This window comes from Gavialis gangeticus, unplaced genomic scaffold, assembly GCF_001723915.1.
Source record: "Gavialis gangeticus isolate Ggan-Ray unplaced genomic scaffold, GavGan_comp1, whole genome shotgun sequence".
Taxonomy (NCBI): Eukaryota; Metazoa; Chordata; order Crocodylia; family Gavialidae; genus Gavialis; species Gavialis gangeticus.
In genome coordinates this window covers 72,105,799-72,129,533 of record NW_017729034.1, presented here as the reverse complement: position 1 = coordinate 72,129,533, position 23,735 = coordinate 72,105,799, and the positions used below count along the sequence as shown (strand labels likewise).

Below are 23,735 nucleotides of genomic sequence, written 5' to 3'. Positions count from 1 at the left end.
AGAATGCAGAAAAAGTGGAGCTGTGCGCTAACAGAACCACAGCTTTGAGAAAACTGAGACCATGGCTGTTCTTGAAGCTGCCATGGAGGGAAGGCACCATCAAGTTCTCACACAGGCCTCCAAACTGGATGAAGGGGTAGACTAGGGAGGAACACCTTTATTCCCTTCTCTGGGACAGAGTGGATTGTGGGGGAAGGAGGGGGGGCGCGTGCGAAGGATTGGGGGGAAGGAGGGGGGGCACGCAAAAAAGGAGGGGATTCTCATTCTTTCACCAAGCCAAGAGCCACTTATTTAAGAGAGACCAGGTTTCTACCAGGTTTTGAGAGATATATCTGTCCCTATTGTCCTTTCCTCCTCATGCATTTCAAACAGCCAATCCATTCTAAGAATTTTGAGCTATTCTATCTTTGACAGCCATTAGCAGGCAAGCATACAAGGAAGAGTTTGGGAATCAGGTTACATGCAGCACCAACTACCAGCAGAATTAATAAGACAACAGACTATTCTGTCTTAACAAAGAATAGCATAAAATCTGTTAGCAAGGTGGCATGAAAATAAACTCACTCTATTCTGTAGGTAACTGCAGAACCCTCCAAAAAATGAACTCTTAGGTCATATGCAAAGCCCCAGAATCCTTTATCTGCACAATACCTTACTAGATCAGTTCTGAGTCCAGCTTTTTTTTTTTTGTTGGGGGAGGACGGTGGTGGAAAGGGTCCAACAAACCCTATCAATTTAGTAGGGGTTTTCAGATTAGAAACATTGATTACACAATTAAAAAAAATTACATTTCTGTTCTACCAGTGCATGCTGTTGGTAGGCTGATAAGGACAAGTTGATAACGACAAGAATAACAAGTCGCCTGGGAAATGCACTAATCTCTCGGAAATGCCCTCCTGGAGTGTCCTATAGCTAAATACAAAGAGGAATTCAGACTGGGAGAACACCAGGTGTGCACTTACAGACACCACTTTGCGTGTTCTAGCTGTGTGCAGAACTCCACAGCCATTTTGTAGCCGGCTCATGACAAAGTTACACTAGAAAGTGTTCCTCCCGTCTCAACTTAAAACTTCAGTGCAAGTTTTCTGGCCATGATAGTTTTTCTTCAAGTCCTCTAAAATAATTTACGCACATATCAACTGCATGGGATGCAGTCTTTGTAGCCAACTGAGGTGGCTGGTTTGGTTTTTAACTAGAAAGATCACAATGTCTTTGGCAAGGCTGAAACTATTTACAGCTGCAAGTTATCTATCCTGCTTCTGTTCATGGTGATTTTTTTTTTTTAAAAACCCTTCCACAAACAGTTATAGGTATTGTATGCAGGTACAGCCTCCATTCTCTAGGTAATGACCACTTCCAAGAGAGTAAACACTGCAGTCATGGATAGCAGTCTATGTTTGTCACAATTATGTATCTAAGGGATACAGGAACACAAGAATCCCTTTCCTTTGCAACAATTGTCCAATATTCAAGTCAGATGCACTGTATAACTGAATCCCAACCCCACCCTAGCTGGACGTCAATGCATTCATCGTAGCCTGTTATTTTGAATACTGCCACAACAAAATCTTTCACCTAAGCTATTCGCTATCAGTGGCATGGGGACAGAAGACTCTAAATAAAAGAAAAGGATTTACTACTTGTATTTGGGGTCTCTAAACACATTCAGGGTGAGTATGTGACTTCTGTTTTTTTGTACCAAAGCACGGATACAAAAAAAGCACCCAGAGAAACCAAGGCACCCAAGCCAAATGGGAACTGACATACAACTGATGTTTTCAAATGGAAGCTTTCTGCCTTAGTCTGTTGTAAGCTCACACTATACATACATTCAGATTTAAATTTGCAGAGTGGGTGGAAAGGAGATTAACATTTTGTACTCAGCACAAAGCATGCCTGAAACCACAAGGAAGCTTTCCTATTGAGAAGTCCATCGCTGACAGAATGATGAGCCTTAGAGTAGGGTTTTCTTGGTGGTCATGAATTATGTTATAAAATATACTGTCACCTCCCCAGGAGCAAAAATTTTACTAAAGACAGATAGACTTTCAATGTGTTGCTGTGCTTCAATAGTGTCTTTTATAAGTGCATGCAGGGTCACTTGCTTTAACATGAAATCCACAATGCTTTTCTTAAAAGCAAAAACGATCTTTATCAAACCTATGTTTCTCAGTCCAAACACTAATAAACCTGTTTCCAACCCTCTTAGTCTACTCTACAGCACGATGAAAATTCACACGTGAAAAACAGTTTCCTGCAAGTACAAGTATCTGATGAAAATTCAGTGGCTGCCATATACTGTTCCTAATGCAATGCGATTTCTGACAGAGATGAGAACTGTTTTAGTTATGCAGATAACATTTGAAACTAACTATATTTGATATGCAAGAGTTCATTCCGAATCTACTTACCGGTGCCTTCTTGTCAATGGGTTTTATAACAAACTTTTTGTCATTGAAAGAGATGTTTCTGATTTCACTCCAAGGGAAGCCAATCTTTGGGGTCAGTCTGGAAACAAACAAAGAAAAGATTAAGAGAGGCCAATGTTGGTGGCTGCTTAAAGCTATGACAAATTACTCGTGGGACTAAGTGCAAAAAGTTAAGTCTAACTGAGCCAAATACCCTAAAATGAATGCGGCTTGTTCTTCAAAACGTAACAGGAAACAGTAGAAAGACCATTTCCATCCCCTCCCAATACCTATAGCATTCCTTATTCCAGCAGGCCTTTCTTTTCTAATTTATAGGGGCCACATTTGTGATAACTGTGGCTCTTAAGTGCAGAAATAAGAGGAAACAGCTTTAATTTTAGAAACACCGAGTCCAACACAGCGTCAGCTGACTTCAGCAAGGCCTGCTGGAATACTCAGGTCCTTTGGACACCAAACCACTTTGTTAGGTGCTTAATTACAGACTTAGAAGCTTAAATCCAGGCACTAAAGTTATTTTTATTTTGTTTTTAAAATTGTTTGTGTACACTGATGTACAAATAGCTTCAAATTATTATTAAAAATACTGTCAAGTGGGGGTATTAAGTCATTTTACATTATTCTCTGGCTAAAACAATGAAACATTTGTACCCCTTAAAGGCCTACATTAAAGACAATACTTAAGTAGGTACCTAAATCCTATTAAGCACTTGCTTCAAGTTAAGCTGTTTTGATCCTGGGGCTAAAGCCACAGCATGGTTGACACAGGGTAGGCCTCGACTACAAGTCAGGAAATGTGAGAGCAGGTTGAAATATGGAGAAGCATAGCTAATTCTATTTTACTTTACTGCTGTGGGGCAGCTAGAGATGCAGTGGACCTGTACTGAAATCCTTCTGCTGTGCCTTTAGCTTTACTCCAGCTGGCAAGAAGAGAAATCTGCGTGTACCTTTCCATGCTGCAATCATACTTCCCTACTGTCATAGAAGTGTATCCACAGTTCAGAAAAGCTGACACCCTGAGCCCCTCTCCCTCCCCCAGATTACTTGCAAGTCTGGAGAAAAAGTTCTGTCCTGTCCTTATCCACAAGCAGTATGGGCAGATTTGCCCACAAATTGCACAGAATTTTATATTGAGGTTCTGGCCTCACACCTAACACTTGCGCAAATTCTCTCACTGGAGGATGAACCTTTCCTTCAAGGCAAAGTGATCTCATGTTTTAAACAAACCAAAAAGACCCCGGATGATTAAAGCAGAGAACATTCTTTTTCTTGACATTTCCCTATTTTTGTCAGCTTCTTTTTGCATCTCGTTTATCCAAACTCAGAGAAGAAAAAAAAAAAATATCAAGTGTTAATACTGCATCTACTTGGTCTCCAGATCATTTCAAATAGAGAGTTTTCTAACCTTCTTGACACTACAAAAATACTATTGGGATACTGCAGGGGCTCATGCATTTGTTTTTAACATACATGGTGGAACTTTTAAACATTGCCTTCAATTTACTCTTTGGAAAGGTTAAATGAGTCAGAGTTAACTTTCTAAATGTCCTTCCAGCAATAACTACAAGACAGTGGAAAATAAGTTCTCTTTAGTCACTAATGATTAAAATGGTATTTAAGACTTAAAACTATCGAGAAGTTAAACTATTGCCACTGAAAATTTAGTAAAGCAAAGAGAGAGTGAAGGAATCAGCTTACTGCTCTAAGACAGGAAAGCACACCCTCTAAAAAGGGGAAGGGATGTGGGGGGGGGGGGGTGAGGAAAAACTTCACTGGTCCACTGTGAACAGGGTGGGCAACAGCTTTACACACTTCCAAGAACTAGTACTTCCAAGAATTAGTTTGAAGACATGTTTGATGTACTATAAAAATATTCAGTATTTGATTAGTTAAATTAAATTATTCCAGCTGCTTACTAGAGCTTTACTTTAAGAAAATCTAGAGGAGCTGTACAAAGAGAAAGAGAAAGGCTCAGAGAAAAAGAGATTGCAATTTTAACTAAATTCCTTCAATTCATCTATCAAAGGGAGGAAGCTGCTATCTGGCACAGCATACTTGAAGCACTGAGCCCACTTACACCAAAGCAAAAACAAAACAGAATCTCTGTTAAAAATTTGCCCTTCTTAATCTTTATTCCTTATTATTAGATTTACAGAGTTTAAAAGTAATATAAAAAAAAGTGATCTGCCTTGGTCATGATTTGGCAAGAACTGCTCTAGTCTTTCACACTGGCTTCCATGAATATTCCAAGACAAGCGTGCAAGAATGCACTGGATTTCAGGAGGCAGTGATACTTGGTTGAATAAAACAAGTTCTAACTGTACTACTGCATAATCTTTTTCTACCTCGATTTAAAAATACTGTCAGAGAACCCCTAGTGGATTGGGGAACTGAAACCCACTTTGTAGTACATACTCCTGCCCCTATCTAAAAATCAATTATATTTTTTCACAGCAGCATATAGAATCTCCTGAAAACTCTCCCCACCCTCATCTCCATCCCAATTTGTGTGTTAATTGATCTCCTCCCAGTCCTGACATTCTGTTCAAAAGACCTACGTGCATAGTAGCAAAAAAAGCTGTGGCCAAAACAAGTGAATTGGCCCAACATTTGTTTTGCAAACTTTTTCCATAGTTCTCCTTCAAAGGTGAAGGCTATATTCAGTCTGTTTATCCAGCTTGAAAAACCTGTTTGTGTGACCATGGTTACAAAGCAAGACCAGTCATTCAAGACTGAAAGAAAGGCAGTTTCACTCATGTAATACCTCATGGGACACTCCTTGTTTTCTGGGTGATAGCTCACATTAGCATTGCAAAGAGAAAGGCATTTTCCTCCTCTGCAGCCTTAACAGGAACTTCAAACCACTCCAATTAATGTGAAATTAAAATTTAACTCATTTGAGACCCAGTCACTCTCCAACCCATGAACACCTGGGTGCAAATCCCTCTCTAGTATTATGACACATGAAACCAAGACTGGGAGCTTCTTTAAGGTCTTGATACTGTCATCCTTCCTTTAAAGGAGAGTCCTCTTATTTCACTTCCACTCCCAACCCTCTCTTTGAGCTTGTCCTTCATTCTCTAGGACTTGGCAGAGTGCAAGGATATACAACCAGAATCCATTTTTTTTAATGCTTATTCCTATTAAAGCTTGCAGTCCCCTAATGGTAAACTGTACTTGCATTTATAACTAACATATAGATTGCTGCATGCATAAATCTTTTTAAAAATCTGGTCCTAGGCTCTTATTGTGCCTACCCATGAACCTGCTTTTCTTAGGAGTGGGGTGGTTAGTAGACATAGCCATCGTTCCCATAAACGCAAGATGGGAGCTCAGTGCTTTGAACATCTTTAAAGATCAGGCCCCTCATCTAGCAAGTTCTTACACTGCATACATCATTGTATTGCTTGATAAGATGAATTTAGGGGAAAAAAAAATATTGTTATTTTCCTAGACAAAAACTCTTTATACTTCAACTCTACAGTCCTGTTGGAAAAAAAATGGAAGCTGACAGCAATGGGTAAAGCTTGTGGGCAAGTTCTGTGATGCAATTCACTTGTCTGCCTCCACATACATTGCAAGTTGCTCAAATGTGCTGGTGGAGAGCCCATAAGGGGAAAGCAGGTCAAACTGCAATGGAAGGCAGAGGCAAATTAACACCAGGCATGAGTCCCAGCCTGCCCTGTTGTCTTCCAAAGTATGCTCATCAGGACATCACTAAGCTTTATGCTTACTATGGGTGAGACATGGCTTGGCTCCAGCATCAATTCTTCCTGCTGGAGAGGGACCAGATGCGCACACAACTTACTTGTCTTCCTTCTCATAAATGTTCAGCCCCAGTGCATCTACTCCCAGCCAGAGCTCAGTTCCTTTCTTATTCTTGATCTCAAAGTAGTTGATCCCATACATCTCCAAGTCCTGAGCAATCTTCAGATATTCTAGCATGGCATCCTCTCTGGTTGAGTGGAGGGGAGGGAAAACAGATGTAAAAATACATGAAAATGTAACAACGCATCAGCCAAAGTCCCTGGACATAACAAGCAGCTTCCCTTCTGGGGCAGGAAGTTTGCTCCTAACTCCTGTTCTGACACTTGTGAATACTGGGAGAAGTCCCCACAAGTATTATACCTTGTTACTGAACACAGACTCTATATCAGTCTCTCGACCTTTTTAGAATCAGAGTACCTCCCAGCTTTTCCAAATTTGGCATGACCCTGGGTGAGAACCTCTGTTGTGCTGCCTCAGCTTTCCTCACGATTCTCAACCAGGGTGTTTCTGCTGCCCACCACTGTGGCTAGTTAAGAGTGCCCTATGCTCTTTGTGCACAGTTGGAATGGAAAAGGCTGCAGCACAAGGCACCTCACCAGCCTGCTTTGGGCCGATCTGAGAACCCTAATGAGGCAGGAGAATGTACATAAGCCACAGCCCTTCCCAGTGTAGCTGTACAGCAGACACATCACCCCAGTTGAGAATCACTGTGTTACAACTGTATAATTATAGCAATCCCTAAACAAGGACATCATAGGCAGGGGACCTTAGAAACATTTTTCTATCATGGTGCGGGGCAGAGAAAACAACATGTAGATAATGGGAAGAGTGAAGCAGTTGACTTTCCTACACCAGTCCAAATCCACTGTGTTTGAAAGCAAGCTTGGGTTAGCTTTCAAAAGCAAATGTCTCCAAAGTTTCTCTGACCTGGGAAAGGGCATTTTGTGGCCAGAAGCTTGTCTAAATAATCTCTCCCAACTATATAGTTGTAATAAAAGAAAAATAATATGAAAAAAGATGAGAGAAATGGTGCTGGTTCCTACCCTGGGGGTCTTTAAGAGGAGTCTAGATGTACACCTTGCTGGGGTCGTTTGACCCCAGTACTCTTTCCTGCCGTGGCAGGGGGTTGGACTCGATCTGCTCAGGTCCCTTCCAACCCTAGAAACTACGAAACTATATTACCAAACAAATCTTGCTTCCTCAAATGTCCCCTAGACCATCATGGTTACAAGGACACTACACTAGACAATCCATAGTTCACAGGGGTCTTCCCTATACATGGCAGCATTGATATCACAACTCATAAACGTTCTAGTCTCTTGTTCGATTCTCATGATGTAAGCAGTCTATACCTGGTACCTAGCTACAGATTTGTTAGTCTGACAGGACAGCCATTTGTTTCTGGCTGCAAAATTCATTCTACTTTATAAATTCGTTTCCCATTCTGTTGAATTTTTGCATTTTATTCAATATTGGACAGGAAAAAAAAGTTAGTCACATATTTCCAAAGCCAATCACCTTATAAGCCCATTAAAAACAAACAAAAAAGGATGCATCATAAAAAAAGCAAACTTAAGGAAACGGGGGGGGACCTAGATGTAAGAACTCACTTGAGCATTCCACCGTGTTCAGAATGCCAGACCTGGATCCGCTCTTCCCACTGATCTCTGGAAAGCTTGTGCTGGTCCATCACACTAATGCACAGAAAGGAAATAGAAGCATTAAGTTCCTTATTCTGACACTTATGCTGATTTGCACTATTTGCTTCAGATCTGTATTCATATTTTTGTCTTCAAGATTTTACCTCAAGGTCTGCAGGTAAAGCCTGTTTAAAGATTACTTCTGTAGCTTTTCAGAAGCATCACCATGACCAAAAAAGGCTTACATGCCTCCAGAGGAAACTCACCTGTATTTTGCAGAGATCAACCTCATTAAAAGCCTTAGCTCCTGTCCTCTCACCCCTCCCCACAAGAAAAAAAAAAAAGACCTGCACACTTCTCCATGATCCTGGAGAACTGGATTAGAAAAAGTAACAACACAGATGAAAGCGCCCACTTCTTTCCTGCAAGAACTCTTGGCTGTCATTGACCGAAGCCATAAAATTATTTCACAAGGAAACACAGAAGCAGAAGATGCCAACTGCTTGCCTAAGCAGGCCAGCTTACGGAAAGAAAACTGTCTGCCACTGTAATATCAGTTAGCAAAACAGAAAGATAAATTTATTTTTAAATTGGTACCACACACCAGGATGTTCAGGAACAGGTGAGATAAGGTATCAGGGTGTGCATTTTCCCTGTCTCAGTGCAGGGGAATGTGGTAGATAGCAATTTGAGCTGCCTTCCAGCCCCATAATCTAGAGCAGCAGTGGGCAAAATAGAGCTCGTGGGCTGAATCCAGCCCACCAACTGATTGTATCCAGCCCATGGGCAGCCAGCAGTTCTGGCTGCCATGTGGTGCCAGGTGGGTGGAACCGATTCTACTGTGCTAGGTGGGCAGGACTGCATCTGTCCAGTGCTGATGCAGTGGTATCCACTGTGGACTTAAGTGGATGCCACAGTCCCACCTGGAATCTACCATCTGCATCCACAATCGACTCTGGCACCCATCCGGGGTTGCTTCCAGTGCATTGGGTGGATGCAGTCAGCAGGTTCTGGGTTCAGGGGGAGGGCATGAGAGCCAGCCAAAATAGTTGCCCATCCTTGTCTTAGGGAGGTTTGGTGAGCTGTTGCAGGGCAAGCAAGGGGTGCTGATCCATCGTCACAGCAGAGCACGGGGGGTGGGGGGGTGCTGAGTCAGCCTGCAACAGCTCATCAAACCTCCTTAAGTGGCCCTCCAGCCCAAATAAATTGCTCACCCCTGGTCTACAGCTTCAATTTTAAAATTTATGGCATGCAAGCCAAAATTCTCCAGGGACAGGAGGTTCTAACAGTAGCCTGTTCTTCCTTACTCAAAGCCAAAATGCTTGCATTAACATCTGCCACCACAATCATTGCCAGCACAGGCAGTGCCAAGAAGGCACTCAGAGGAAAAAGGTGAGCCCTCAGAGTAAGAATGCACCCTTACCCACTGCATGGAGGCAGAAAGCACTCTCCAGGCAGGCACATGTGATCTGGGTTAGATAGAGAAGAAATGCAGTGTTATTGTTGAAGCACTGCATCTTTTGATCAGACCACATGTTATTTAATAACCAGAAAAGAGCAGAGGACTTAATGCTGCTTAACTACTTTATGAAGTTTTTGCTCACCGTTGGGGGATAAGGCGTTCCGAGTTGAGGTATCCAGGCTTGTGCACATCCTTATTGTAGTCTCCAAATTTGGCCTGTACGGCATAGGAGCCGAGCAGAACTGCCGTTTCAGGTGGGCAGTAGATCTCATCACTGAGGATCCCTTCCTTCACTTGCAGAAAGAAGAGCTTCTGGGTGATGTCCTGGATCAGCTCCTCAGAGACATCCTCAGGGAAGAACTTGGCACGGAATCTGAACTGGAGGGGGCTTTCTTTCCTGACTTCCTGAGCGGAGACCTGAACAGATTAGAGAAGACGACCACAACTCTTGAGCATGTATTAATGGATAATGACATAAGTTTTTTATGTGGAAAATGGTTTAGTTTCTTTTATAGTGTATATCTGGAGAGCATTCTAGTTCAGGAGAATTCATTTCAGAATGCAACTGGCTACAGCCCACGGCTTGCCCTGTTAGCATAGGGGCTCTTCTAAAGCCATAGGTACATGTAGGGGCACTGGAATTTGTGGTGCACACTAAGATCAGGGCCCACAAGAAACAAGTTTTAACCTACAGTTCTTCTTCAAGCAACCCTCTTTAAATTGCAAAGAGACAGTGCACTTCCAGGACTCCCCACAATTTCTATAGGTGGCACAAATATATCTAAGTGGATTATGTATATCAGTCAGTTTTGTTAGACTGGAAAAATGTAGAGCCCCTTTGTATTTTAAGAAACAAGCAGAGGTTGTTCATGTACCATTTACAGTTCCACATGAAGCAACTAGCTGATTACACACTGCTCCCTCTCCTTGCTTTGAGCTGCTAAATAGCATAAAATATGCAAAAATACAATGCCTTCTGAATTATTTTTCCAGGCAAGCAGTTACTGAAGTCACCGTTAACTAGAAGCTGAGATTTCTGTAGCAAGCTCTGCATCGTGGAGCAAAGAAACTGCTGTAATGGATCAGATCAAGGGTCTATTCGATCCTGTGTAGTTTTTGACAATGACCAGCACCAGATACTTCCGACGAGGGTATATCCGCAAGATGTAGTGCATTCCATTAACAGATTTCATACTCATGAATAAGAGAATGTTATTAAGTAGTTCAATTACAGCATGGAATAGGCTAACTTGGAAACAAACTGTTCATTCCAACAAGCCTAGCAACTGATCCTACACAAGCACAGAAGATTAAGCAACAGATGCCAACAGGTTCCACTAGCCGAAATAAACACAATAGCTGGTTATTCTGTGAAAAGCAATGATGTCACACTGGTTAGACTCAAGGTGTGCTCCAGCAGAGTGACTGCTGCCTTTATACAGCCACTACAGTTATCCTGGGAGCAGTAGCAAGCCTTCTGTTCGTCTGAGCATGGCTCACAGTAGTCCTGTGAACCTCAAGTGACCCATAAAAAAAAAAACGCACACCAGAAAATTTATAGCTATTGAAGGTTAAAGAATTATTAATAGTATTATGGGATTGCAACATCAGCAGCTGATAGCACAGCAGGGATCCCATACCAAACTTTAACCTCCATTCATCAGTTAACCCTGAATCTCAATTACCTTTTTATCAAGTTTCAGCCAAGTCTGAAATCCTTTGTTGTCCTCATACTGAAGACCAAAGTACCAGACTTCACGCAGGCCTATCGTTTTCACCACCTGCAAGAGAGGGGAAAAAAAAACAAAAAAAACACCCAGTTGACATGGCTGTGAAGTTTCATTTGTCCCTCCAAGCATGGTCTCAGCCTGTGAGTAGCCTGAACTCCATATCTGTATTATGTTTTAAGAGGCATCCCTTTACTTCACCTACCCAAGGGTGCAGCCTTCAAAGCTGTCTACCTGCAGCCCTTGTCTGCTGACCCAGTCTACTTAAATTTCACCTCTCAGCCTGAAGCCTTAGCAATAAAGAAGCTAAGCTACATGTTTCAATCCTCAAGTTGTGTGCGCGCAGAAACAACTGACAGAAATGTGTGCTTTACCTACAGTGGTTTTCAATGGATTTCAGCCTGCTGTTTGAGCATCAGAATTGCAGACTAGCTGGTTTCTCAGGCTAACAGAGTGATACTGAATGTCCTATGAGCAGTTTTACAATTTAGATGGGGATCCTTTTCATCCCCTTGGGTTATGGTGCTACTTCTTGGTTGAGGAAAGGAATTTCAGTGCCCTAACTGCATGCATTTAGGACAGCCACACACCTGTGTAAATGTCCTGTTCCCGAGTGCAAATACCACTTATTCAGAACCCTTAGCTAGCTAGTAGCATGGGTTTCTTTGAATTCAGTACTCATCAATAAACTAGTTGTCAATGGCATGCGAGGATTAAGACCATCTTAACCAGCATTTTCCATGGGCATTACTGCTTCAGCAGCCACCAGATTGCCTGTTGCTAATCAACAACATATAGAAATGCACATGACCCTGGAAAATGCATTAATGAACACAGGGAGAAACTGAGCTTTACTCTAAATATTCTATGAGGGAGCAAATGGCAATATCTTCAAATACTTGCCCAGCATTAGCAACTCTTGTGATATCAATGAAGTTCTTTAAAACTCTGAATTCAGGAGCTAGGGCATCTGGGATTCTCAATATTCATTTATAAAATAAAAATATTAAGTTTCCAGTGCACATGAGTGCAGAGGAGAAAAAAAGTTGAAAGAGCGCGACTCCTGAAGTCTCCAATACACAAAGAAAAAGAAGCCCTTAAGCGTTTTCTAATCTCACTATTTTTAAAAGCTAATGATTTTTAAATGCTTGGAGTGAATACCACTTAAAAACCAGTGTCAAAATTTGTATGCTGTTGCATGCTGTGCTTTACCATAAAAGATTTTAGAAACAAAAATTTCCCCATGGCCACAATAGAAAATGTAAAGGATATTGAAGCAACACATTCCAAAAATCTCTTATGTGTTCTACTCGGCTAGGTGGAGAAGGGGTGCTCGTACAAATTGAAAATGGACAAGTAACAGCAACATACTCGTTGGCAAAGGAGGAAAGCAAGCAGGAACAATACTATAGCTATTCATACCTGCATTATTAAAGTAAAAGGTCTTATTTTGCTGTCAGTAATCTGAATGGTCTCATAGGACACCTAGCAAAGGGGGAATACCCCCCCAAATGAGGAAAGCAATCAGGATTTGGCTCATGTTTTGCGAGAAAGAGAGACTTAAACCCGTAATTGTACTGAGGACAGTTTGAGTTAAATCATGTTAAATAAGAGATATAGCTGAATCTACTCTCTAGCAACACTAGCTCACAGTAGCAAGACCTTAAGTCATTAAGCATTTTCAAAGAAGGTTAACTGTATAAAAGCACAGTATAATTTCTTTAAGAAACCACTTTGACGGACAGCATACAATATTTATAGTTTCTCTCTACAGATCACCGGGTAAATGGATGACAGACTAGGTGAATGCTGCTCTTTTAGCTTTGGAAATTCCTGAATGTTTAACTCCATGTTCCACTTTCATATTTATACTATCATGAGAAAGTTAGAATACACACTGTCGCTTGTGTGCACGCTTGTTTATAAAAACAAATCACAGACACAGAATTAACCTATATCCACACTTTTCAGAAGTGCTTAAGAAGTTCCAGGATGCAAGAAAGAGCAGCAAGCAGATATGCTATATAGCTGTATAAAAGCATATTTCCCCTTTATTTGTTTGCTGCATTACCAAATTTAATATTTGGATAGATGGGTGATCCATCAGCTTGGGTGGACATCAAACTCTGGTTAACTGGTCGCTGGATTTGCAGAACACAAAATAGACAAACAGCTCTGAAGTTTGCTTACTTTGAACAACTGGCTGGTGAGTTAAGGCAGTGGCTCTCAATCAAGGTGTTGCTAAACCAAAAGGTACCATCAGAAACTGTGCATGCAACTCTTTCACCAGAAATACCCATAAATTACTTTGCAAATTCCTATGAAGCAGTAGATCTATTTTTTGGGTGTTCTAAGAAACCACAGAAAGTGCTCTGAAGCTCTTACAATGGGGAAGAATCTGAATGTGTCCAATTCAAGAGGAAAAGGGCTAGAACATTTACAAGCCTAACTATTGGTCTTCTTTTTAGATTTAAATTCTGCATGAAATGAAGCCAAAGGTCAGCAGGATAGCTGCAGTGAAATAAAACTTTAAGTCTACCTTTGACAATAAATCAGCAAAGTTACTGTGTGAAAGGCTGTTTGCTAGGCTATGAACTCAAAATGCAGCACCCATTCATGTAGATTTCAATCTTATTCCACTACTTACAAATACATCTTAGAAAGAGGGTAACAGATGTATTCAACCTTGCCTTCATGGGAAAGATAACTGACATAGCTATAAAGGGTTTCTGCTATAACTTACTTTGGTTAGTTTCCTCAAGCAGACAAGTCCTTAACCCAGGGTGGATATGATTTCAATCCACTTGATTTAAATCACTCGTCAGGAAGCCTTGGTTTATCGTTGGTTTCTACAAAAAGTGCATTCTTGTTCTTTGACATCCTTTAGCTTCTTGAAACTTTGTACTTTTAGAGAAAGGTAAGGGCTTGACTGTCTACATAAAACTTGCCAGTAGCGCTGATGGGTGGTTAATCAGGTCTGTTCTCTCTCATTTCCATATAGTGCTGTTAACAAGGATCCTCTCTCTGGAGACAAATCCAGTCTGATAACTGAAACTAAGCATCACAGAGATGCTTAATGAGCAACGAGTCCCATCGGGTAGAGTGGTTTTCTATAATCTTTACTAATCTACAGAGAAGCCTCTGGAAACCCTATAAATTTGGGTTTTTAACATAGTTCATGGCCTGTTGTGACATTTATAAAAACGTTTCTAAAAATGTTACATGAATATATGATCTCAAATAGCATACAATTAGAAGTTAATCCTTATTCCATGATGATATCTTTGATCTTTAACAAGAATTAAAGCCATCTTTATATAGGATTTATTTTTAATGTTTTAAAGATGCTTTAAAAGAAGATTAAATAAAAAATCCAATTTAATAAAAAAAAAAAATTGTTGATTTTTATCCAGCCTGCCTTAACCTGACTTATAGCAAGGGATAAGGTCAGGTTAGATGGAAAAAAAACCTGACAAACAGGCTAGTAACAAATGAGTCATCTTCTTAGGGCAGCTCAGCATGAGCATTTAATATTGCTTCTGGCTTTCTGTTTTAGTCTGATGCAGGCCTACAGGTATCATCTCCGATCAGCTGAAATCCAAGCTTAGTAATATAGATACCCAATTTACAATATTCATCAGAAAGTATATGGTGCATCAGAGGAATATGGGAGTGAAAGGGACCTCCTGGGTCTTCAAAAAAAATCTTCTCTTTTGCTATCAAGGCCACCACATCAAAATAATCTTTCCAGACGCTGCTTCTCTTCCAGGATCTAGTGGCTTTATTATTTTCACACACACAGTTTTTGAAAAAAACACCATGCCTTGTGGTTCCCTTTCACAAGAGATTATGCATTATGGTTGGTTGTTGGTACTGATGTTCAGCTTTATTCTAAAAAGGCAGAGGTTTCTGTTCCATTTCTAAGATACTTCATCGTAAGAAACTACTGAGGAGTTGGAGTCTTAGAATAAAGACCAGTTTCAAATTTAAACCCCCCCCCCACACACACCCCATGCACTTAAATTCAATAAGTAAATCATTTTAATAAAGTACTAGCTTTATCAATAGCAGTAACTATCATTCCTCTATACCAGCAGCCCTGAAGTTAAAGTGGTTTCTAATCAGATCCCCAGCTCTTGCTCTTTTAATTGGTGATAGACTAGTCACAGGTACAGAACCCTGGGAGGGTATAAATTTAAGATAGAAGTACTCAACCCCTGGCCCATGAGCCAGATTTGGCCCATGGTGCTATGTCATCCAGCCCTGGAATGTGAAGTGGGGGAGTGATGGTACTGCTCCCACACTGCCATATTTCTAGAAAGGAGGGGAAGCAGGCCCTAAATGTTGTACTGAGTGCCTGAATCCAGCACAAAGGGCTGGGGGCGGCAGGGGGAAGGCTGGACCCCTAAGACCCAATCCCTGCACATGGGGACAGGAGGGAAGGTAATGCTAGGCCCCAGGGTCCAATTTGACCTGTGGACCATCCCTAGGCCACTCATTTGGTCTATGTGGTCAAAAGCCCCGATTTAAAAGATATTCAGAGTAAAATGTGTCAGTTCTGCAGTACATCCATGTTATCACCTCCCAAATATTTTGATTTCCTCCCCCATCATGTAGTTAATGGTTAAAATCTGTAAGGAGTGAGTGAGGGTGAGGGTGGAGATGGGAACAGAAAAGTCCTTATGAGGGCGGGGGGCAAACTATTATTAAAACACTGGCTGGAAAACACAGCTCTTTTCCTTGTGTTGTTTAAGTCAAATCTCCAAATATTTCCCACTTCAGAGTTAAGCTGAGGAGGAAAAAACCCTCAGAATTCTTTTGCTATTAATGAAAACCCTTAGCTTTACATTTAGGACAAAAACAATTCTTCCTTGCTGAATTTTAAGGATTAAAGAGGAGGCTAGAGCCAGGGAAAGAGATATTTGAGAGAGACCCTCAAATACAAGTTTTCCAACTAAAGCGTGTTACTTAACTATAGTGAGCAGCAGTAAAAGTTTGCAGGTCATGTTCAAGAGAACTTAATGGGTGTTGGGGTCCTAAGCCTCACCTGAAAAAAGTCAAAGGCAAAAGGGGTTTTGGTTCCTAAAGATCACATACTTCAAGGCACCTCTGCAGGCACATGAATTACCACTACACACTCACCTCAAGTGCTTCCATCATGCGTGGAGGTGGGAGGGTGTGAAGTTTAGAAAAAAAAGTTTAAGCCAGGCCTATAGGTAGCCACCAGTGAACAGAAAGACATAACTAAATCCTGCTTCAATTAAACATAGTTGTATTGGAGCCTTGATGCACCAGCTATCAATATATCAGAAACAACACAGAATTAAAGCTGTGAGCTCCTACAATAACATCTGGATTTGCAAGTTTTGTTTGTTAATGTTCAAGTACTGCAGCAACTGGAATTCAGGCCAAACAAATCCCCAGAACAAAACTCCTTCCCCCTCTTCTTCCTGCAGTTTGTTCTCCTTTCTAGGAGAAAAAGAATTGTCAAGAAGCATCTCCATCATTCCCAACAGATCCTATTGCTCTAACCCTCTCTCCCTGGTACCTCACTCGAAGCGTGTTGTCAAAATCTGGTACAAAAGGAGAAACACTCTTTAGCCAACTCTCCCTACTTGACCTTAGAGATTACACAGTCTTTGTTAACAAAGCTAGTAGGAGATGGGAAGAGAAAACTGTTTCTCAGTGTTTTGTTAAAAAAAAAAAAAATCTATTAAAACTTGCCTTCTTTACACACATTTAGTCCTCCAAACAGCTAGGTCAATGATGAGGGTCTTGTGAGAAGCAGGCCTTGAATAAGTTAGGCTAAACCAGGTCTATTTCTGTTGTACAAAAATCATGTTGTGCATTTTCTCTGTGCAGAAAGAGTCCAAAGACACAGACAAAAGTTTACAAAATGTTGTTTGCCTCAATCTAGTCACCCCTTCCATTTCCTCATTCTGCAATTTAGCAGCTCCACTTTCTGTCCCATGGCAGCGCACGAAGAGCTGAAGGCTTCCTTAAGAAGATCCTCAGAGCCAGAGCAGGGGACACGGTTTGGCTGCTCATGTCCTTCAGCCCCATGGCTTGGAACGCCAGCTTCTTTGCTTTGTCTGATGAGGCACGAATGAGTCAGCATGCCTTATAAAAAACTGCTTCAAATCAGTGCACAGATCTCCTGACTTTTCCACTACATGGCCCCAAACCCACCAACATCTTTGTCAAGTCACCACCTCTGGACCTCAGTTTCCCACATCACCAAAGAATGGGGAGCTGCCTTTGTCAAGCGCTCCAAGACTCCATTCAAAGGGTGTTATGACAGAAGTGCAGAGTAGTACTATAGCTTCCTGTGCAAAAAAGTTTAGCTTATGTATTTTAAAAAAGCTACACAGTGGAATTCTACATATTCGGTTAAGAAATTCTTCCTTCTTTTAAGGACATAATCCTTATATCATCACCTAGATATTTAGTAAGTATACTTTAGGGAAGAATTTTACCAAGTTCAACACAACCACACTCACCAAAAATAATTAAGAAAAATAGCTCAAATTTGGACACCAAGAAGTCTACAGAAATGTTATTAGCTTAAAAAGTAAGGCATTATCCAGATAAAATGAGTTTAAAATAGCCCATTTTTCACAAAAAAGAAGGAATTAAACAGAGGGAAAACACTTCTGTCATAGTCTACCACATCTCTGCCACCAGGGTTAAGTAACTAACCCTTTAGGCCAGGGACTTTTACTGGTATAAGCAATTGGAAACTGGTCTATACCCGTAACAAAAACAGAAGTTTGGCGCACAGACTGGTTTAAAAATAGCAGAAGCTGCTCTAAGATTTCCAGTCCCCCCCATTCCCCCGCCAAATGTGTGCTCTGTTCACTACTGATCTAAACTACACCACTTACAGAAAATTGTGTAACTTAGATTTACTCGGTCTTGGGCTTTTCGAATGTCTGTACCCAGCCTTAGGGGGGAATTAAAGATTCAGGCGCCCAGCAGTGACTATGCACCAATTAATATAGCACTCATTTCCAGAACATAAATCCTGGAGAGCACGAATCAATCTCCCCTATCCTTTGGGATGTAAATCACTGCCACAGCCACTTCATTCTGAAGGCCTATTTTCTCTTCTTCCCTGTTGTATGCTCAGAGCAGGGAGAGAGGTTGAACAGTTTGCTTCTCTGAGAAAGAATGCTACGTACAATAACTCATTAAACTGGTACAACGTGACAGCAACTGTACTGAATTCTAGCCATTATGATTATAATTCATGTTTATTAGGAGCTGGCTGTGTACTCTGTTACTACACTGGAAGTTTGACCCAGGAAGAGTCTCTGTGGGACAAAAATAAGGCAACTACTGGCAGCTGCAAATGCAAGAGCGGATATTCAAACAGGCAGGCAATTTATCTGATAAATTATATGAAAAGCAGGGGCCAAATGCCTACAAGAATCTCCGTTTATTACTACTTCGTATATATTGCCTCAGAGTCCAAAGTATCCAATCAAGATCAGGTTCCCACTGTACAAAGCTCTGACAAAACAAAAAAAAGACTTGGTTCCTGACACAAAGGGGAACTTGCAACAGAAGCACAGCTGAATATTGGATTTTTAAGAAAAGCAAGAAAAAGACAAAAACAAATAGGTACGCAACTTCTTACTGACCTGGTCAAACAGCTGCTTGCCTGTGGTGTTAGGCTGGATGGCAAACTCCAGCTCTGCGTCCACAGTGGTAACTCGAACATTTATCTAAAAGAGACAGGGGGTGGGGAATTACAAGTATTATTTTTAAAGCATTACACAACAGCAAGAGTCACAGAATCCATCACCTGAGTGCTAGCAGGCCTGGTCTCATATGCAATATTGCTTCCATGTTTTGGAAGCATTATTTCATTAAAAGCAAATAAACCTTTTCTTCAATGGCTACATGCCTCTCTGGCTGATGAACAATCATTATAAGCAATGGCTTCAGTCTGCTTTTTAATATATTTACATTTTAGTACATGCTTCAATTACATGTTGTTAATGCACACACCAAGTTAAAAGGCACTAATTTCACTAGGTTATCCAGATTGCTCCACAGATTTTGTTACTTGCACAGGAATTGGATTGAATTTCTGATTAAAGGAGAAGGCACTTTAGCAATGACTGTTTCAAAGCTTGGAACATCCTGAGCATGTTGTCTTTATATCACCCTTTTAAGAAAGGCTGAAATGTACTAAGTTGAATTAAAGGCTTTTAAAAAAATATTATAGTTTAGCTCCAATTTATGCTGGAGCTGGATTTAAGCCAAGGTTTTAGAAAGGTAAAAAAAGCTTCCGATTTATTCTTCGGAGACAATCAGCATTAATCCAATAAGCATAAATTATTATGATCATAAGAATAACCGAGCACATAAAAAGGATGCTATAGAGTAACCAAACATTTTAATAGCTAGCATTTTACAGGAAATGTGATATATTGGCTTCTCAATGGCAGAATAAGTTAACATTGTATTCAAAGGGCTGTTTTTTGTTTACTAGTAAAATCTCAACAATTAGTCAGAAAGCAGTAAAAGCAGCAACCAAACCTACAGGGAATAACAAACAAACAACAGCAAGAAAATAGCAGCTCAGGAAAGGATTATCTGCAGCTATGAGAATTCAGTACTGCTTGTGATATAACAACACTACTATTTCCAAAAGCATACAATTAAGAAAAAAAAAGCTATAATCTGGGAAGGTTTTCCTGAAGCGTATGACATCCTCAAGCAGAAAAGGATAAGAGACTCTAAGGAGCAGCTTCCCAGTCACAGAGAGGTTCAAGTTCAAATAGTTTTCTACTACTAAATAAAAACAGGTATGATAGTTAACTGCCTTGGCATATACACAATCTTAAAAATTAGCGCTTGCACTGCTGGTAAAAATATTACCCATGCTAGTTTTAGTGCATTGAACTACAAAAAATAGATTGATTTATATTAAAATAAAGGCTATTTCCAGTAAACCACACAGCTCTCAGTGTTGTTAAAAAGAGATGCTACTTAAAAAGCCTTTTACTCCCCCACTAGCTCACTTAAATTTCTGCCAGCTGTTTATTCGCAGGACAGTCCTGTTGTGAAATTGCAGGTCCCCTGTGGCCAAACCCAAGAAGCTAGCTGCTAGGTGATGCTTGAGAGTTTACTGAAGTGACAGAATACTATCTGAATTGAAGAGTCTGGGTTGTTGTTTTTTTAAATCTAAAAAGTGTTTAAAAAATGTGCGTTTTCCCTGAGTATTGTACATCCCTGCTTATGCTAAATCCAGTGGAGAGGTGAGACAATATTCTGCTTCCATACTTTCCCCCCTACCCCCACCAAGAACAAGTGTCTAAATGATATCCAAAATAAAAAGTGGTCTTGGGTACAAAAGTTTTAAAAAGCCATTTATTGCTAGAAAGAAGATGACCAGAATGTGAATGTATAACATGTTCAAATACAGAGGGGCAACTCTGCCCTGCCTGTGTTCAAGTATGACATCCTTTTGCCCAACCCCTCCCTGCACAGTTTAGTCAAATAATATTCTACTCTAATCTCTCCCCATACCCCCTAAAGAATGTGTGTATTCATAATCCTTATACAATACAAGCCTGCAATTCCTTATGTATTTATACTTCCAGCTGAAAACCACAATGCAAGTGAAATAAAAGTTCGTAAGGATAGACAGGTTGAAGGGGTATTTCTCCCACTCGGAGCCCAATTCTGCAGCCTTGAAATACAAAGAATTGCAGTGGACATCCACACACTCTTCTGGTCCTAGATGCAACAGAGTAAAACAGTATAAAAAGGGGTCATTTGGGTTCTTTAGCTCTCTAGCATGGAAAAAACAACAACAAAACAAAACAAAAACAAAAACAACACACACACACGCACACACTTAAGATCAAATATTCTGGTACCAAGATATCTTTCTTGCTATCATTAGAAATGAGTGTCACAAAAACCATCACAATTGGCGACATTCTTTCACAGATGCCAGCCTTGTGTCTTTCTCTTACACCCTTGTTTCTTTCTAAAATTCTGGGAATTGGGTTTACTTCCAACATTAACACTTTGTTTTGTTGCAAAGATTTACACTGCAACTTTTAAACAGGAAGTGGTGTGGTTGCTTGGTTACATACCACTCTTTCCTGGAGTATGACACCCCTGGGACTCTGTGGAGAGCACATTAATGAATCCCCACTACACGCTTCCAAAGGATTCAACTCAAAGACCAGCAGAGCCTATGGAGAATCTGAATGCAAGGGTCTGGATTTCAAATACTGCCTTGCTGAGGGGTCAGCCAAAGACTCGGGGAGGAAAAAGAAAACAAAAAAAAAAAAATCAGAAGACACTGATCTCTAGAAGTGTTCTTTCCTGCAGTTCCAATAGTTTAGGGCCTATCTACTTTTTTTCTCTCTGCTCTCCTCATGGTAATAAAACTTGTTTTATGTAAGAGCTTAGTCATCTTAAGAGTGTTTCTAGGAAGCTTCCACAGAGCCAGGGTACATTAATAAGTTCTTAGCTGCTGCAGAAATGTAATGAAGGAAGAACCCTGAAAGCTAAGCTCACATGAGTTCCCTGGCTGAAGTAGGAGATATCAAGGCTCTTTCCCATAGGTCACGATCAGTGGGAGGGCTGTAAACAGTATGGCCCATAGGAAACAGAAGTTGTACTACACACAAGTTAACACACTAAAACTACATGGCTACAGACACACAACTGAAGATGCTATTATGGAAGCAGTCAGGTTCACTAATCAACATGTAGGTGAACTGGAATTAAATGGAAGGCTGATTAAGGCGGAGGCTTCTGTGTGAGACATTGTGCTATCCCACAGAGATGACAAACCCCCAATTCAAGATACCATTAACAAATCTGGGCAGTGTGTTATGACTGAAACTTGGCCAAGTGGCAGAAGCTCAAACAGCTAAAAAAACCCCAACAAAAATACTAATATGTTTAGCAGATACAAGAGCTAAATGATAAAGAGTGTTAGCTTTCTACTTTTAGGCCTAATTCTGGAAACATTTTATAAGTATAAATTATAATTGATCAAATATATAGAGTCAAGTGAATGCTGTATTTACTCGCATGTAAAAGATGACCCTGAATGCAAGGTGAGCCCCCAATAATTCAATTCTACATGGAAAGGTTATAAATCTAAATTATTGAAAGTTTGCCTTAAATTTGTCCACCTCCCACTGCTACAGCATGGAAAACAAAATCTGGGAGGGAGGAAGGGGAGAGGGGGTCAGGTGGCCCCCTTGCCCTCCTCCCCACCAACTCTGAGCACACAAAAGGAAGAGGCAAGTTTGAAAACACTAACCTTGAAATAAACATGTGTATAGTAAATTTAGTTCATCCAAAATTGATACATTTTACCTTTTTTGAAACTGCTATGAGTTTTACCACAGGTACTCTATAAACATGCTTTTAAGCAACACTTTTGTACCTACTTATGTATAGTACAACCTGTACATGATATTAGTCCAAAGCCAAAAGGCTCATGATTTACCCTACAGTTCATTGGGCTGGGCCCCAGCAGAGGCAACAGCATTTCAAGCCAGGGTGACCCCATAGCTCAGCACTGCCCGGTATGTATACGTACTCCAGACATCACCCCCCTCCCCCAAGAAAGATCGTTGTGCCAATTAGTCCCCCACTTATGACTGGAACTGGGTATTTGTTTCACAAGCCCTGGGATCCTTCAACAATGTACATGCAGATATGGTGCAGGGCAAGCTCGACCAGCTCCTCACTAATCATATGCAACAAGCTGACAGAAGGATTCTGGGTGAATTGTTTGGGGTCCTGCTTGGTGATGTTTGCCAAACATTTCAGGCTGGTGAAGAAACAGGAATAATTGGAAGTGGGAAAAAGATGCACAGCTCAGCTGTGGGACTGAAGAGGCAGTAAAAAAAAAAAAAAAAAAAAAAATGTATACAATGTAGCAGCTCACCATGACTTTATTAAAAAAAAAAAAAAAAAAAGTCAGTGCTGAGGGGGACTGAGTGCAAATGGGCACTACCATATATTTTATTCAGAGAGGCTGTACTAACTTATAGGTTGCACTGGCCTATCCTTGTGGTAGGTTCTTGGCCTTGTGGCTCATATCAAGCCTCTTGTGGGCTTAGATCAAGTGGGAGCATTCGAATCCCAAGACCTCTGGGCTTGGGCCTGCACGTAGGATGTCTGCCAATGGATTTGGGAATATCTGAAGTCCCAGGGTGAGAGCCTGGGCCAGAGGATGCTTGCCAGTTTGTAATACCATATGTGGTGTTTAGAACTCTTGAGTTCTGCTCAGTCAGTCGTTCCGATTTGGAATTGATTTGGTCGATTTGACCTGGAACATGAAATACATTAATAAAAGAGTGTCCAACAGTGTGTTTGCCCATTATGGGCCATGTGTTTTACAGTCATGCTCAGTGTTGGCTGCATTTAAATGAACTTCATAGTTGGTTTCCATTACTAAGCACATGTTGCTTTTGGCAGCAGTTTAGTGATAGATAATGTATTTAATGAGGTTTCCTTGTATGTGAATGCAAGACAAGGAGCCTTTTTCCTACAATGATTTGGGGGAGATATTTATTTGAATACAAGATTAATATGGAAATATTTGCAGGATCAGTTCCTTAGATGACTGTATTAGATATGTTGTGTTATGTTATTACCTTTTCCATATACAGATATTTAAAAAAAGCCAAGACGACGACAAAAGCCTTGGGGGGGGGGGGGG

At 40.7% G+C, this 23,735-nt stretch overlaps 1 protein-coding gene across 1 annotated transcript in view; it reads right to left on the bottom strand.

The window, feature by feature from the left end:
- Window positions 1-23,735, bottom strand: part of EZR (ezrin) — a 62,209-nt gene that overhangs the window by 7,906 nt on the left and 30,568 nt on the right. Inside the window, exons 2-7 of the mRNA XM_019527169.1 lie at window positions 18,667-18,750; window positions 10,982-11,077; window positions 9,439-9,713; window positions 7,805-7,888; window positions 6,235-6,381; window positions 2,412-2,508 (exon numbers count right to left, since the gene is read on the bottom strand). Coding sequence (XP_019382714.1) covers window positions 2,412-2,508; window positions 6,235-6,381; window positions 7,805-7,888; window positions 9,439-9,713; window positions 10,982-11,077; window positions 18,667-18,750 — 783 coding nt within the window. The remainder of the gene's footprint in view (window positions 1-2,411; window positions 2,509-6,234; window positions 6,382-7,804; window positions 7,889-9,438; window positions 9,714-10,981; window positions 11,078-18,666; window positions 18,751-23,735) is intronic.